Source organism: Papilio machaon, chromosome 1 (assembly GCF_912999745.1).
Source record: "Papilio machaon chromosome 1, ilPapMach1.1, whole genome shotgun sequence".
NCBI lineage: Eukaryota > Metazoa > Arthropoda > Insecta > Lepidoptera > Papilionidae > Papilio > Papilio machaon.
In genome coordinates, this window is record NC_059986.1 from 4,599,277 (window position 1) to 4,617,800 (window position 18,524).

At 33.0% G+C, this 18,524-nt stretch overlaps 1 protein-coding gene across 1 annotated transcript; it reads left to right on the top strand.

The window, feature by feature from the left end:
* The first annotated feature begins 4,201 nt into the window (after window positions 1-4,201).
* LOC106710803 (chitin deacetylase 1) lies at window positions 4,202-12,973 on the top strand. The gene is made up of 5 exons (XM_014502970.2): window positions 4,202-4,300; window positions 8,901-9,064; window positions 9,658-9,907; window positions 11,347-11,668; window positions 11,822-12,973. Exons 1-5 carry the CDS (start codon window positions 4,246-4,248, stop codon window positions 12,648-12,650), a joined length of 1,620 nt encoding a protein of 539 aa, XP_014358456.1. The 5' UTR covers window positions 4,202-4,245; the 3' UTR covers window positions 12,651-12,973.
* The last annotated feature ends 5,551 nt before the right edge of the window (window positions 12,974-18,524 follow it).

Sequence of the window (18,524 nt, forward strand, 5' to 3'; positions counted from 1 at the left end):
CATCTTACATATAGATATATCTATCAACAGAGGTTTTTAACAAACTCAATACGAAGTAACTTTTTATTCGTTGTAATAGCAACTGATTTAGTGCAAATTCCAACTGAAATTGAAACTGAATAATTTTTCGAAAAAGAAAAGAAATCGGAATAAAATTGAAAAGATAGGGGAATCATGTATTAACCATTGTAAGTTGTCGCTATTTTATTGCAGGTGTTTTATCAATTAAACAGCGTTAGTAAAGCTCAGAAAAGAGCCTGCTCTATATCAGAAAACTAAAAAAAAAGTTAGAGGTTTAACATAATGTGTGTAAAACCACTTGATTTAATTGACTTTGTGATTAGATAATGCAATACTTAACTAAAATAAAGATGGCGTGATGAATGTCGGTTCGCACTTTAGAACCAGATTATAATTATTATAATATTATGTGATGAGATGGAGCGTTATGCTTTCAGCAATAATTATGTAATAAAACGTAATAAAGACATGAATATCATATTTTTTGGTAAAATGAACTATCATAGTATTAAGTAGTTTCTAATCTCTTTATAGCTACTTGTTCGATATGCATATTGTAGATGCATATTTTCGTCAATACATATTTAGATAAGACAAACAACAATTCCAATGCGATGAGTTTTGTTTAATCTGTTTAACCATATTTGTTTATTTTCATATTTCATTTAAAATTCAAAAATTTTAACTATTAAAATAATATATTTTTTGTCACCATGTCATGTGTTTGGTGTGTTTTTGATTCAATAAAAGATTGGTAAAATTATAAACAGTAACATTTAAATTATAAAAACAAATGAAAACTGTATTACTTTTTTGATCTTTTATATCATACCGAGTATTATATTCAAAAATGTCTCATTACTTTCTTGAATCTTTCTAATGTTTATAATTTAAAAAATAAATAAATAATGCAGATATAATGTAGTAGATTCTACAGAAGCTGTCATCTTCACTTGCCGAAATGGAATGTTATGACATAGTGATGCGTGAGCGCCGATTCGCGGATTATAATTGCATAACATTCTGTTTACGGACACATCTGTCTGTACTTAGTGTTGCGTCATCTACGAGAATGTAGTCAAATATCTTGATACTAAAATGCTATTCGGTATTAGGTTGTATTCTAGTTTTGTTAGGATTGCATTGCATTGATAAGCAGCTGAATATCTTTGTAATGACTTTAGTTTTAGCAAGTAAGTCATGAATGTGGTAGAAACTGCTTTATGAAGAGACGCCTACAAGTTTTAGCCTATGTAGTTGGAGCTAGGTATATACCGAATTTAGGTACCTACATTTTAAACGCAATTTAGACTTATATTCTTGTATTATGTTTATGTTTCTTACAGTTATTGTAACGAAAATATAATACATTTTGTAGAATATTGAATGGTGATATAATTAATCTATTGATATGGTAGTGTAGATTTACTGAGTATTCTAAGAATTTCTCTAGTAAAGAGGTCTTTCCTGTGATTTATATCTATTTATTTTGGAAATGCTATACTTTTTCGTCTTAATAGATCCTCTCATGGGCTATAATTTTATTAAATAAAGCAATATCTTCAAGCTTTTCTATTCATTTAGTTTTATCCTTATACGTCAAGTTATATTAGAGAAATTGACACAAACACATTTGATCAGAAAATCTACTCAAGATCGATAAATTGCTATATTAAACGTTGACTATCATTATTTCGCATAAAATGTTGTAATACTTATAATTTGATTTTTCATATAACATTTGACGACACCTGAGTTATTAAAAAAGGGTAAATGAGGCAGTTTTGGGTGCGAGATTTGAAATTAATCAAGGAGACTAAAGTTTCGAATACCTGTCGTCAGAAATGTCTGTGTTCTAACTAGGAAACTGGCCCCAGTAGATGTGAATCACAAAACTACTCTGCAACTAAGACTAACAAACTAGAAAAATCCAGAGCCAGATGTAGCAAACTGTTATAGCAGCTAACAAATGACCTGAATTGTTTTAAACTTGAAATGTTGGTATGTCTAATTCCTAAAGTTATTTTTTATTTTTATATGTAAGTAATGTATACTTCATTATTATTGGAAAACTAGCTGTTACTCGTGACTTCATCAGCATGGAATTAAAAACAAAACAGAATATGCTACTCCTGCATACGCTAGGCAAAGTTCCGTCAAAATCAGTCTAGCCTTTTCGGAGATTATCTGGAACAAAGTTAGACTTGTGGACAGACATACATACAGGCAGACCGGGAGAAAGACGAAAATTTTTTAATAACGGTTTTACGTTATAAGCAACCTAAATATATGTTACCAAAATATGTTTTTTATATTACATACATAGATACATACCCATACACTACATTTTTTTTTTTAAAGAGAAGGTGGCAAACGAGCGGCGCGAACACCGAAGTGATCATCGACGCCCATGGACATCCGCAACACTAAGAGAATTGCAGATGCGTTTATTTGTTGGTTAAGCTTATTTTTAAAAGGCTTTGTTTGGCTTGCCTTGTTTGTTATTTATTTGTAAGGGTCTTTCAACAAAGTCTTATTCAATTCATACACACATTTAATATGAGTATATTTGCACGATTGCACTTGACAAAGATATTAGAAATAATTTGTATATATTATGATTTACATAACACTTTCTTATAATGAGTGTAAGATTTTGCTGTGTCAGTAGAATAATGCTCGCAATAGGCTCTTTACACATAGTGCAACCCATTCCCGCAATAAAACAATGCACTCAACGATAAGAATCATTTGCGCAACTATAAAAATTGTCACAAGGTTTTTCTTATCAAATTAAAAACTAATATCCGGGGTGTATTTGAGTGTAAAGTAAGAAGAAGAGTATAGAAAGAGAAATACAAGTAGTATATTACAAACTCTCGGAGAATTTAATTGACCGTTTTTCGATCTCATCCCTTTGTTACAGACATTAACTGACTGGTTTCAATTAACATACTAGCTATGGCAAAAAAATTATATAATATCATTATTAGCTGATGGTCGAAATGTTATAGCTTACACCAATAACGATGGTACATTTGACGATTTCGTATAAATAGCGCGATCTAGCGGTAACAAATGTTAACTAGATACCCGATAACTTGAGAGTAAGGTATGTAGGTACACAGACTTTATACAAAAATAAAGATAACGATTACAATGACCAAATAAAAGACAAACAGACTGCGCCTCCCTTGATTGGTAAGAATCACAATTAATCATAAAAATCACAATAACCTGAGGCTCACCAGCCATAGGCGGATTGTTTTCAGCCCTTTTCCTTTTGTTCTATATTCATCTGACTCTCTGAGTGGTTCTTAGGAACTGTATAAGCACCTGGTGATTGATTATAAAGAAATCATTTCGTTGAAGCTTACCAAGCTTACCTCGCAAATAAATAATTAATAATCATCAATTAGTTTCATAAAATATTATTTGATATGATAGGAAAACAATTATATAGCATTCAACATTAACGTCATGAATTAGTCATCTCTTCCGCGTTTTATTAAAAGATTCAAAGAAATTACTGCCCAGCCTCCTTGGAAGATATTTATTTGCAAAATATTAGCTTCACAATTCAAGAGTTTCACAAATGATTTTAGTAGAATTTTATTTACGTTATTTTGTATATTGTAACCTCTTATTTTGTACCCTGATTAATTAAAAAAAATAGATAATTTAAAATACATTACAATCCGATTTTCAAATTAATATCAGACTTAAATTTAATTCCTTACTTATGAAGAGTCTACTAGTAACAATAGTAGTGATTTTGTTTAATAATTAATTAGAAACTTTACAAATATAATGTATTAACTTATCAATAAGAATATTATACAAGCTGACTGCCGACATTAGGATAAAAATAGTTTTCAGACATATAAAATCGACCTACATTTTAACGTATCGAAAACTAGTCATATGTTAACGAATCTTTGCATACTATCACACGTTTAACAAACAGGTCTTTGGGCTGAGTGTTTTCATACCTTTGCTACATCGATGATGAGCGCTATGGTGGGCGTTTATTGTTCAATATGAATGTTAAATGATGCTATTACTTCACTGATCCCGCTGGAAGATGCAGGTGATTCACAGAGGATGAGTACAAAGGGTGCCAGCAGAAGTGTAAGCGCAGCGCCGAGAGGGGCGGGCGGGGCGCAGATTGAGGCCACTATTTAACCGCACGTTGGCCGCGCAACGACCTGTTGTGATCCCGTCATGGCGCGCTACGCCCGTGTCGCTACTTTGGCCGCGTGTCTCATATTCGCCTGCGGTGAGTTCTAACCTTTTTACTTACGCCTTCAGTCCTGACATACTCCGCGACGTCATACGCGATGCAATCACACATCGGCGCATCTCCGAATTATCGGTTCCGTCGATGGCTCTCGGTTCACAAAAGTGAATAGTGAAGTTACATCAAACGTGTCGTCTCGAGGTTCGTGTCGTAGCAAAAGTTAAGTAATTAATTCCTCAGAACGTGATTTCCTTGCATCAAATGACTTAAGAATGTAATCAATGCGACACGAGCCTTTCAAGGCCATTCGCAATTACACCTCACTGACAACTATCGAGTCTTACTTCTGAATGCGCCTATAGTGAAATCGAGACTTTAAAACGCATTGATTTTGTGTCACAATGTAGGACATTTACGATGTTACGAAAACATGTATCTGTCAGAGCCAATGGAAGTGTTGCCTCACAGTTTGTACATAGATAAATATCATATCAAGAAGCTTAATAAAAATATTCTTGCTTAAGTTTATGAACTTTAAGAATAATTATTCAAGTAGTGAAAATATTGTATTGTATAAACTAAATAAAAATGCTAAGTGTGTGGTGTACAAACGTGTAGTAGTCGAAGCGACTGCTCACTGCAGCTGAGAACTTTCACATTCGCTGAGTGTTGCGCGGCCGCAACCGCCGCGCCGCACGCCGCTGGCCGTCGCGCCGCCAGCCTCTAGCCGACGGTGACGTCACGCAGCCACTGAGGCAGTCGTGGCCCTCGCCGGCGCAGCGGCGCGGTGGCGCGGCGTAGTGTATAGAGATACCTCGTCCTCGCAACCAGAAGCTTGCTATTAACTCTCATAAAAAGTTACGATTATATTTGCCTGAAATATTAATAAGTTACATTGACTTTTTAAATCTGCAAAACTTATAATAATATAGTAAGTTATTCAAGGTATCAACACTTCCTATAGAAAAAACATATGTTAAATAACATATAACATAAATACACATATGTTCAATTATACTTAAAGTATAATTTCATGAGTCGAAAATTGAAATATTGAAGATAATATGTGTTATCTAAAACCTAAAAGCAGCCATATCACAATCGTTGCTAAAATAAACAATAAGTAATTTAAATAATACAATATACAACTGTTAAGCTTTTAATTTGTTGAATAACTTATAATATCCGCGACAACTTTAAGTTTACTCCACTTAGTACAATGTAATAATTACATATGAAATTATTAAGATTCCTTCGTATGAATAGATCAATGGTCCTACAAAAATTTACATCAAGAGATTTTTATAGACAAAACATTAAATTTTTAAACAATAAATGTTGTCCCAATAATCATTAATTTAGAAATTGGTGCTTAAATTATCAGTTAACCTATAAAATAATCTGAGTTAATATTGCTTTGTAATAAGTAAAGTAATGTAATTGTTGATTCTTGATGTATTCAAAAAATAACAGCCGACGACAAACATAACATTAGTTACATCATAAAATTAAATAAATGGGAATATAATTAATTTTGTCAATTGACGTAATTACGTAAAAATAATTTTATTTACTTGATATGTTTTAAATCTACAATTTATTTGTAACCTCTGTTTAACCTTCAGTTTCAAATCGGTTGCACATATTATATTGCTGCAAATCACACCTCAATATTTACTCGAAATTCCCTGACACTTCACAAACTTTCCTAATATTACTCAAATGCTAAGGTTTGAATGACCGATTATAGTTTCCACTCTGTTAAGTACCTTTTGCAATACATTTTGAAAGTTTTAATACCAAAGTAATTAAATGATAATTAATTAACAAAAAGAAACTGCAGGTCAGTAAAAAATAGGAAACTAGAAGAATAATTTATTAGAAAGATCTATTGTTAATTATAATTATATATTCGAATTAAACTACATGGAATAGTTTCCTGAGGTTGGTGCATATAGATGTAGTATATATAATTGCTCTATTTTAATTTTGCATTTTAATAACATGAATTACATTACAATATTTCAATATAAGACATCAAAATCTTCTGTATTTCTCATTTTAAAACCATAAACTCATCGAACCAAAAGGACAAGTGACAATACAAGGAAAGTTAAGAGGTAGCACTAAATATTTATGAGGTCGAACTTTGGTATGCAATTGGCGTGGTGGGTCGACGCCCGCGGCCACTGGCATAACTGTCTATTTGTTCACTACTCACATGTCAATTGATTAACTTCTCTATTCTTTTGTTGGAAGGTTGATTGTATTATTTTTACGATTTTTTTCTTTAAAATAATTTTGCAATTATAAAAATTTCAAATTAAATATGAATAGAATATAATGCCATATAAGTTTTCATTAATACTTGTTAAAGTATGAATTTCTATCAATCTATATCTGTGTTGGCATAAATGTTAAGCGCGTCATACAAAAGACATCAACGCGCTCACTACTGTCTCATCATGAAATTTCACTACCGTAACACTTGTACTTTGGTTTACCATATTATTGTCTCTGTTTTTTCAAAGAACATATGAGTATGTAACGTCAATATATTTTCATATAAGTGATTAGATAGTGATTTTTCTTTTCAAATAAATTTAAAGGTACTCTGAACAAGACAGCACTAATGCAGTTGATAATACAGATCCGGGTCAAAGAAGACAAGTTCTTATTTATCGTTCCGGTGGCGACGGCAACTATTTTTTTTTTAAATTTCAACATGCATTATTCATGCTGCGATACCTAGTTAATAAATAATTAATAGTACAAAGGTTGAATGAATTTGTATAAATTTGACATTTTATCATTAAACTTTGATAAAGCTCAAGAAATATATATTTCATACATGTGTGTTTACAAATTATTTTATCGTAAACAACATATATTTAAAGCCTTACACGCCTTAGCCAAAACTCAAGGCAAAAACATTTAAATCTTATTTATGCCCGTATGTGTGAAATATGAATACAGACATTTCGATTTTATTCATACTGAAATAATCGTCGTAAATTTGTACATAGATTGACTAAATACGTTGACTACATGATACACGTCTATTGGCAATCGAGTGTTTCACATTCACTTGTATTGAAAATTTTAACGTTTTATAATTATTAACGGATTTTAAATTTTGGATACAGGTTAAAAGTTAGAAAAGTTTATCCTTTCATTTTAATTAGTCCCACAACAAATAAGCTAATACATCCGCGAAAATAAATCTTTAAAATTGCACAGGCCGTCATTTTTAAAACAGAATTAAGTTTTCAAATTTAATAAGAAAAAATGTATTCAATTCAAACATTTATTTTGATAAACGAATTAAAAGTACAAAGCTTGAAAATGAATAAAGTTAATAATTTATTGTAGCGTGCCTAGGCTATTAAATCAGCAGCGAAACTAAGTTATAGGAATTCGATACTTAGTATTACTTATGCATATCTGACGCAAGGTTGTCGAGTCGCTGCACATTTTTACAGCATGATGTTATTTGTTTTCTCTTTTGCTTTGTCATCTGATCTTATCATTTAAATTACCTTAGTTACCTTTTGCTTAAAACTAAAAGTAAGCAAGTCACACTGAGAATTCAAATTTTTTTTTCGATATTGTTCTAAAATATATTTCAATAAAATAACATTTTTTCATCAATATCAAAACAATAATAGTATATTTAATAACTGTAGCCTTTCTTCTTTTTGGCAACTAAATTGCAATATATTACTTCTTTAATAACCCCAACGCAAGATTGATTAACAATGTGTTGTTAATGATACTAGTCATAATGTACATATATTGAACATGCAACTTATTGCATGTTGATAGACGAGGCCTCTGCGGCGCGGCGCGGCGCGACGGTGGCAAACGCGGCCTCTAGCAAACGAGATGTTAGATAATATTGCAATAGCTCGGTTTCCTTGTGTTACGTGCTCCACGTTCACGCACACAGTCGGCATCCATTTCTTATTACTGCTTAAACTCGATAAAGATTACCCAATTGACTTGTTCACAAACAAAAAAATAAAGCAACAAAACCCACGCGCACCAACTATATAACAGTAAATGTTTTTTTTATCACGCCTGTGTTTTCTATTTGAAAATTTAAATGATCCGATAAAAAAGAAAAACTAAATAATTTAGAACACGTTCAATAATACTGTTCACATACTATATGATAGGCATATCGTTGACATTTCCTGATTCTACTGGCGGTCAAGGAAAACAACAATTCCGTGACCTTTTCGAATTAAAATAATTTCGACAGAGCTATCCGCACAAAGCGTCAAATACCATGCATAATATAACAATTCGGTGTAGTCAGAAGAACTTAGAAAGAGTTGTCCTTGCTGCTTGCTTAAGCGCTGACATTTAGACGCGAGTCAAATGTCACGTGCGCTTACTTCACCTTTGACATTTTGATTTCCAAGTGACATTTTAGTTCTAATGATAAAAAACATCGGCCAATATTTAATTATAAATAATATATGTATGAACATTTTTGCAATAACTTTGAAAGCTGCTCTATAACAGGAAGTAGACAACTAGGAAGAGGTAGTTCGTTATTTCCGGTAATAATTCGCATGAACCGGTACTTCGACTTTAATAAACACCGACCTGATTATGTTATTTGCTTTCGTAGCGGTAGCCGATGGTCATCGATGGCGGAGGCAGGCCGACGACGCGCCCAAGAAAGATGAAAGCCTGGAGCAAGAGCTATGCAAGGACAAGGACGCCGGCGAGTGGTTCCGGCTGTTAGCCGGCGAGGGCGACAACTGTCGCGACGTCATCCAGTGCACTGCCTCGGTCAGTGCACAAACCTTTTTACTTTCATACTTTGACTATTTCATATATGTGTTTTTTAATATTAAATATTTTTTTAATAGAGTATAGATATCTTATTAACTTGTGTATAATTAATTCTCACGTTCATATTACACGGTATGTCTAATGACATACAACAATAAAAAACTGGTTGAAATCTCCTGTTTCTTTAGTTAATTTTATAGAATTTTAAATTTAGGCATTTAAACTTTATTCGCTATAAATATGTATGTCGTGTCGCTTAAACTATTGTCGTTTATATTCAGATTGATATCATTCGTGCGTCATGTTGTACACATGAGAATTATAAAGTAAAACTATTTCGAACGTGCAAAGCTTTGATAGGCTTTAGCTAAAAATAAATACATTATCAAAAACGCTAAAGCATTGTTGTTTAACAATTACCTAAAGATTTAAAATATATAAAAACTAAAAAAATCGATGTTTATCATAAAATCTATTAGAAGACCGCAAGTCAACTGCTATAAGCTAACTATTTAATGAATTTAGAATAAATAGGTTACATGTTAAAGCTATTTAATCTCAGTATTTATATTTACTTTTATTTTGAATAGGGTATCCAAGCTATCCGTTGTCCGGCTGGTTTATTCTTCGACATTGAAAAACAGACTTGTGATTGGAAAGATGCTGTAAAGAATTGTAGAATAAAGAATAAAGAGCGCAAGATTAAGCCGCTGTTGTACACAGAAGAGCCGTTATGTCAAGATGGCTTGTTAGCTTGTGGGGATTCCACATGTATTGAACGAGGTCTATTCTGTAACGGCGAAAAGGACTGCGCTGATGGATCCGACGAAAACTCTTGCGGTAAGTTATATTTATTTTTGTAAACGTGTTATAATAGGTAAGGTATTTTTAAACTAATTTTTTGCTCCAAAATATTTATTCCAACTTATAACGTTGCTGAACTTGAGCGTTAAAAAATTACGCATAACTTGTTCGGCTTGTGTGACGAACGCGCAGCCTGAAATGCCAAATGCTTGGCTTAAAATACATTAATTCTCAATGTTAAATCGAAATCCACCTTAAGCAAATAAATTGATTATTACATTTACAATTTGTTGAATATTTATTAAACATTTAGTTCTCGTATTGCAACGAAGGTAACGAAATTAAATTTCTGAAATACCATTCGCGAGTACTCGTAAGGCAATCCTCTATAAAAATAATATTAATGATAAAGTTAGGCAGTACGCGTCGAGCCAATTTATTTTTCGATAGTCATACTATACGAAGTGAAACTAAATTGAACTTCACATTGAATAGTAATAAAGAACGTGAACAGAAAACAAAGTTTCAAAATGTTAAAGTAAAGCTTTACATTTCACTTGTGCCTTTTTGTAATACTTATAAAGCAAAGTAAATAAGTACTAAAGTTTGGTATGATGTGCCATACTCTTTACCGCACAAGGCAACCGTGAAGCCGAACAATCTCTTCAACACGCGGGGCGAAAGGTTTGTTTTGCAAATAAAACAAGTGAACTTTAAATTACTGTGCCTACAAAATTTTAATATGTTACGTGTACATTTGCGCTAACTAGATTCTATGATTTTACCTTAGTAATATCTAAAAATGTGCTTGTAAAGCTATATGTTATAATATAATTTAAATGATTTCTTAGGCAAAACACGTTTAAACTTTTTGACTATCCCCTATACGTATTATATGTCAAATTCAATATTTATGAAAAAGGTTACTTTGTTATTATATCTAAATTAGTAGAACGTTAGACTTAAATAAACATCAGTGTTGTTTGGTAGCTGCAGTCGGTGAAAGTATGAGTTCCTAGTTTAAAATTTTCCCTCGGGCTATATACTACTTTAAATACGTAAGCGCCGGTTTCATTATTGCCTTGTAATGACAATTTGCGATGACCTTAAACATGTAAGTAACAGATAGCATGGTCCCTAACTAGGTTTATATTATGCAAACCTAAAACGGCTTGTGTAATCCTTGGCGCTTTTGCAACTTTTTATATTTCTAGGGCACTAGTTCAATTCGCAGACGTCAAATGATAATTACAAACTAGTTTACTTTGCGACGTCAAATGTTATATGTAAAATTCCAATAGACTAGTGTGTTGTAAAAACTAGCTTGTTAATCGAGATTTTCCAAGACTAAAATCCTCGTTTAAAATATATTTTTATTTGTGTTTTGACAAAAATAGTGACAGGGATGACGATATGTTTTAAATACCAACGTAAACCAACGGTAAGACCCCTATTAAGATATTGCTTTGTTTTAGATATTGACAACGACCCTAACAGGGCCCCGCCATGCGACGCGTCACAGTGCGTGTTGCCGGACTGCTTCTGTTCTGAGGATGGAACAGTCGTACCTGGAGACCTTCCTCCCAAAGATGTTCCACAAATGATTACCATTACTTTTGATGACGCGATCAACAATAACAACATCGAACTCTACAAAGAAATATTTAATGGTAAACGTAAAAACCCGAACGGTTGTGACATCAAGGCTACATTCTTTGTCTCCCACAAATATACCAACTACTCCGCAGTACAGGAAACTCATAGAAAGGGTCACGAAATTGCAGTCCACTCCATAACGTAAGATTTTTTAAATTTATTATTCTATAATTATGAAGCGATTTTCTACTTAGTACCGTTAGTACCGAAGAACAAAGAACACTATGTTCACAAAGACAAACTCATTAATACATTGTGTTGATAGTTAATTCATTCAGTCATTTTTGTCCTTAGGCACAATGACGATGAACGCTTCTGGAGCAACGCATCCGTAGACGACTGGGGCAAGGAGATGGCAGGTATGCGCGTCATCATCGAGAAATTTTCAAACATTACAGACAACAGCGTTGTAGGCGTACGTGCACCATACCTGCGTGTCGGCGGCAACAACCAGTTCACCATGATGGAAGAACAAGCTTTCTTATATGACAGTACCATTACCGCGCCACTCTCTAACCCTCCGCTGTGGCCTTACACTATGTACTTCCGCATGCCACATCGTTGTCACGGCAATTTGCAAAGCTGTCCAACCAGAAGTCATGCCGTGTGGGAAATGGTCATGAACGAACTCGATCGCCGTGAAGACCCCAGCAACGACGAGTACCTGCCCGGCTGCGCCATGGTTGACTCCTGTTCCAACATCCTTACCGGAGATCAATTCTACAACTTCCTCAATCACAATTTCGACAGGCATTACGATCAAAACAGAGCTCCTTTAGGTCTATACTTCCATGCAGCTTGGTTAAGAAACAATCCTGAATTCTTAGAAGCGTTCTTGTACTGGATCGATGAAATTCTTTCAAGCCACAATGATGTGTACTTTGTTACAATGACTCAAGTTATTCAGTGGATCCAGAACCCGCGCACTATCACCGAAGCAAAGAACTTTGAGCCATGGAGGGAAAAGTGTGCGGTCGAAGGTTATCAGGCCTGCTGGGTGCCTCATTCCTGCAAGCTCACGTCGAAGGAAGTTCCCGGAGAAACCATTAACCTACAGACGTGCGTTAGGTGTCCTGTCAACTACCCCTGGCTCAACGACCCCACGGGAGATGGCCGCTATTAAACGCCGCGATCTCGCGCTGAGCGCGCTCCAAATTAGTTATATTGTAATTGCAACGGAGGGGTTACAGGGACGATACATTCGTACTTGAAAGTAACAAAAATGTACTGTTGTTTGAAATAAGTATTCGATTCTATTAGGGATATGTGACGATGCAATTAAAATGTACTTCTAGTACATCAGTAACCCGTCTGTAGTCTAAGTACCTACCTAAATAAATGTAATATAGACTCACATGAATATTTAATAGGTCTGTTTAATACTTTATGTGATTTTTCTACTGTAAGTCTGTTATAAAATTAAAAATACAAAATATAAAAATTGAATCGGATTTTATTTTATTGACCCCTATTAAAATATACCAAACATTATAATAAAAGTAGCTCAAAGTTTTAAAATGAATATTTTAGAAAGACTAGTATTTAACATTTATAATACACATTTAATTAATTTAATATTACATTACATTAAAACATTTAATTTAATATTGATGGCATTATGGTTTAATTCATTATTAAATAAAACGTTAACTTGCAACTTGGGCTTACTATTATCAATTCAGCGATAATGATGTTTATTCTTTGGACCAAGATTATATACTTACTTTATTAAATGTTACAAATAAATAACATTTCTCAGACTTCAACTTGTGCGATCGGTAGTTGCTTGTAATAAGATCCATTCATATGTATTGATCATCCTAGGAAGTGAGTATTTGCAAAAATTGAAAAATAAACTTACTTATTTTGTACTGAATGCAATGATAGATTGGAAATTAAATTAACGTTTAACGTTTATTTATTTTCGTTAATAAGCGTAATTAAAAAATATTAATGAATTTGTAATGAATTACATTTTCAAGAACAATAATTACACTCAGAGCTGGTACTGCTAAAAGGATATTTTCACTTTAAACACTTTTTTATATTTAAATGTAAGCTGTATAGAAAATTCTGCTGATCCAAAACCCGATTGCCTTTGTTTAGCCTTTAAAAGTTGCTCAACCGCCTCTAGACATGTGATGTTTGTATGCAATGCAAATAAAATTCTTAGCTGTTTAAGGATACGTGTACTATACTATACATAAATGTTCATGTACTTGAATTGTTTCTTTAAAGTTAATCGATTGGAAGAAGTCATGGCGGATGTATTTTTCAATAAATGAACAATAGGTGTGGGCAGACACCAACGCTCCGACATGTATTGTTGACTGGTGTTTAGGTGTTTTGTTGCAGATCATCACTTCCAACTACGCATCTGTATAATATTAAAGCCGCGACAAACTTTCCAAACTGTGTTGTAACATTCAGTGTCAAATGGATGTAATAATAAGGATGATAATCAATAGCATTGTTAGCAGCTCAAGATAAAGAGAGAGCTAGAATTTCGTGTGTATATTGAAGTGATTAGGTACACAGAGGTGCAGAAAAGTTCAATATCGCATATAATAGAGAAAGCAGTGAAAGTCCTGCTTCGTCTCGGTCCGCGCACCCAGAGTTTGGTTGAGATGATAGTAAGCAATAACGGCGAGAGATGCCTTACGTAACTAACAGTGGATACCTAATTGTGTTAACAGTCAATATAACATTAGCGAATCAAATTGTACATCACACTCGGTACTTAAATTTTATATTATAAATACATATGTTTAGATGGATGTTTGTTTGAAGGTATCTCCGGAACGGTTCAAGGGATCTTAATGAAATTTGGCACAGATGTAGACTATAACACATAGGCTCATTCATAAGTTTTTTTTTTAAATTCCGCGTGGGCGGAGTCACGGGCGACATCTAGTACTTAACAGAAATGTTTTTTAAATCTTTATAGTAAGATTTAACATAAGAATTTTATATAAATCATAATCATTATGCGACGGCCACCGGTAGCCAATATTACTGACTTGGTGTTGGTCGTAGGTAAGTAGAGGTAGTCGTACATCACATTTTTAGTTTATATCTGGAGGCGACTGATACAATTGCCACAATTAAAAGTAGCTAAAAGACTTATCTTCTTAATCGTACAAATTTATGGATAATTGTTATATCTAATTATAGATTTGAAATAGAATTAAAAAACGCTATGTTTACTAAAATAAAGTTATATTTTGAATAAAATATCATAACAAATGAAGAATCATGGTATGTTTTATTGCTTGAATTAATCCTTGTATTAGTAACTACTACTTAATAGTGACGTTTAAATGTAAAAAGCTTTTACATTAAATTCTAACGTTTTTTACTCCTCTATTACCAATGTGGCTGGCCTTTATACATACATAACGTAGTCACTTGAACTTACATTATCGAGAAGCACACAGAAACATATCGATACTACATCTGGCTATAGGTATAGGCATTGTCGCAAGTGAAAGGAAATATCTTGAAGGATCCTTGACTCTTGCGCGCCTACTCGACCGCGCCGCCGCGCGGCGTCGCGTTGTCGCGAGTACCTACTATGCTCGATGCGGGGATTTTACTCTGCGCATCGCAATACCATTTAGCATTATCTAAATACCTCTTCCTTGACGATAATAGTGATTCATTGATTATTTAAACAATTTCTTCATCACACAATAAACATCTATACATTTTTCGAAAGAGAATTGCAAGAATTAATAATCCAAGCAATTCATGACATTAAAAGAAATGTCACGACTGAATATAACATGAATAGAAGCAATCGTATTAATAATCAAGTCTATGTTTATTATTCCCACTAGCAACGGTTGAAGAATATCGGGCAGATTCATAATTAAAAAGAAATACCTGTTTTAGTTTTAACCATCGTTAATTTTATAAAGGTCAATGAAGTAACATTTTAATAGAATATTTAATTTTTTCTCGCGATCCTATTTTGAATAAAAAAATAAGGTCGTAGAATCTGACATACGATATGGTGAGTAACGAGTCGTCTGTACCGATGAATAAGTAGGTCAAGTATCCGGGTCGAACCTGCACGTAACGACTGCATATTGCTAACAATCTAACAATTGATAGCTTAAATGTTAAAAATCTTCGGTAATATTACGCAACAAATAACACATCTCGCGAAAGTGTAAATCGCTAGACTACCTAAATTATTAAGAGAAACCTGAATTCCTTCCACGAGTTCTCCACAAAGATAACTTACTTGCGTAATTCTTCATATGCTTACACTACAAATATTGCTATGAAATCGTAAAAAGCAGCAATTAAGTAAAACTAATACTCATATATGTATACTCATACATATAAGGTATACATATATATACATTGAAGACTACCGAGAAACAGAAAGTGCGAAGCAAGTTAACCCATTCGTTTCCAGTTTAATTTTGTAATAACATGACTTAGATGAACCTTGTTTTATATTAAGGAATAATCTCTGGAGTTTTTATAACAACTAATAATAATATAAGATTTATGTCAATTTTTGAAACTGCGCTGAATATTACAATTTCCATACCAAATCAATGACCTAAAACATGAAGTCAGGTAGAGCTAGCAGTCAAATCTTTGTAATCTTACTGATTTTGTAAAACAACCTTCACGTAAAACATGCATAGCATCCATCACAGCTAATACCATCCAATCATTTTATAACATCTATAGGTTAAAATATTTATTTTATTATAATACCTTATATATAATATTCACGGCATATAATTGCTAATAAACTAAGTAACCAGCGAAACAAAATAATAATATTTTATTTAAGAAATGTATTTAAAGTAAATAAATTGATTGTTACATAAATAAATTGAGGGCAGGCAGCGGGCTGGGGTAGGCTCGCGGAGATGTCGCCGGCGGCAGCAGCTACGCAGACCGGGGACTCCCTTCCCCCGCACGTCTTAAAACAGCGAGGCTCCGAACTCATACGTTACATAACACGAGACACCCGGATACGCCGCAAGGCCATCCATCCTTCAAATTTAATTTTGTTGCAGTTTTCTCATCATAAACCCGTACAATACTTTAATCTACAAATCATTTATGCATATAAATAGTATTTGGACAAAAAATATCGTTATTGGTTGCAATATAACTGCATAACTGGTTTGCTTAGTTTGATTTTTACATCACGAGTGGACAACTAAACAAAGCTGCTAATTAGTCAAAATATATTATTTCAATTCATCTTTTGTTTTCGTATTTGTGCATAAATTTTTTCTGACAATTTCTAAGTACTATTTATAAATATTGATAGACTAACTTTGGAACATTTTAGTACTTAGGACTTGCGAGCAACTAGCTGAAAGTGAAAAACTATTTCTAAAATTAATTTCTCGTTAACGGTTAATTTCTATGTAGTAATAAATTGTTATTAACCAACTAATAACATGATGTTGTTTTTTAAACAGCATTCAACTCAATATTTAATAAGTCAAATAAGAAACCGCACGGTTTTATGAAAGACGAATTTATTTTTAGATGGTCGAAAACTTAGCAATAAGAAGTTTTTTACACGTAAGTACAATGTTTTAATGTTTTAGAGTATGCATGGATATCAATTTAGGAGATTGAGGTTTTATTCACTTTGTGTTTTCTCAGTAAAACTCTTATGCAAGAAAGTGCTCCCTTTTGGAAATATGGCACACAGTTTGATAGCAATACAATTATAGTTCCAAATCGTACGTTTTTCAAAGATTTATTGATGTTTAAGATCAATTCATGATTTCCAAATGAAGATCCACTGCTAATGCGTAAATAAAATATGTATTTTAAATTATTCAGAGAAATTTACGAAATTCCGTCATACCATTACAGAACATAAATTATATTACTTAAGCTTCTTACGGTTCTTTCCAAAGAAAAACTTTACTTTTTATACCAAAACCGGTTCCACGTGCAGTTTAAACACACAAGGAAAAATGTGGTGAATATATTTGACATACCTCAAAACAAAATAAATATTATGGTAACGTTATGTTTAATAATTATTTCTTATGTATTTAAAAATGTGAAATAAAAGCACAATACCTAGCTACAGGTAGACTTTTTTCAATGTAATAAAATTAAATAAAGAACATATAAATGAATTGTGGAAAGCAAGACATTTTTTCTTTATAGCAAAATAATCAATAACTCTCTATCTATCTATATCTATGCCTTTTCCCAATTATTTGGGGTCGGCCTTCCTTGTCCTAATTCTCCAGACAGCACGATAATCAATAACTCTCATTTTTCCAAATACATATAAAATATTACTAATACTATAAATGCGAAAGTTTAGATGGATGGTTGGATGATAGTTTGAAGATTAAGATATCTTCAAACTATCATCCAATATAATATAGAAAGGCTCAACCGATCTTGATGAAATTTGGCACATATGTAAAACACATTCTGGAAGAACACGAAAGGATGGTGTCGCGGACGACAGATTGTCATTAATAAAAATGGAGTGTCTGTATATAATATCGAAAAAGTTATGTTTCCTCCACATTATGCATTTATGTAACTGATAATGAGAAACCAATTTATAAATTTTTCGTCTGTCTGTATGTCTGTCCGAATCTCCGAACGGCTGGGTCGATTTTGATGGGACTTGGACGGGAAGGAAGATAATGCACATATTTTAGGCTACTTTTTAACAAATTCTGCGCTGACGAAGTCGCGGGCGACCGCTAATAAGGAATAAATTTCACAAGAATAAATTAAACTTTGAAATTTGGTGAAGGTGAATCAGAACGTAAAATTAATGTGCTCAAGTCTACTTCAAACAGCAAATAATTGTCATAGGAATTAATATAAAAAACGTTACACTAAAACTTCGTATCATACAAGTGTCACATTATAGTTTCACATTCAAATTCTTGGTGGGAAACAACTGTGTAACATTCACTACTGTTCATGAGAAATGCTTTGTTAATAATGAAATTGCAGCCTATGAATAGTA

Coding starts and splice junctions, on each gene's coding strand:
- LOC106710803 (XM_014502970.2), top strand. CDS start 4,246: ATGGCGCGCTACGCCCGTGTCGCTACTTTGGCCGCGTGTCTCATATTC. Junction 9,065..9,657: donor TCATCCAGTGCACTGCCTCG/GTCAGTGCACAA, acceptor TATTTTGAATAG/GGTATCCAAGCTATCCGTTG. Junction 9,908..11,346: donor ATCCGACGAAAACTCTTGCG/GTAAGTTATATT, acceptor GCTTTGTTTTAG/ATATTGACAACGACCCTAAC.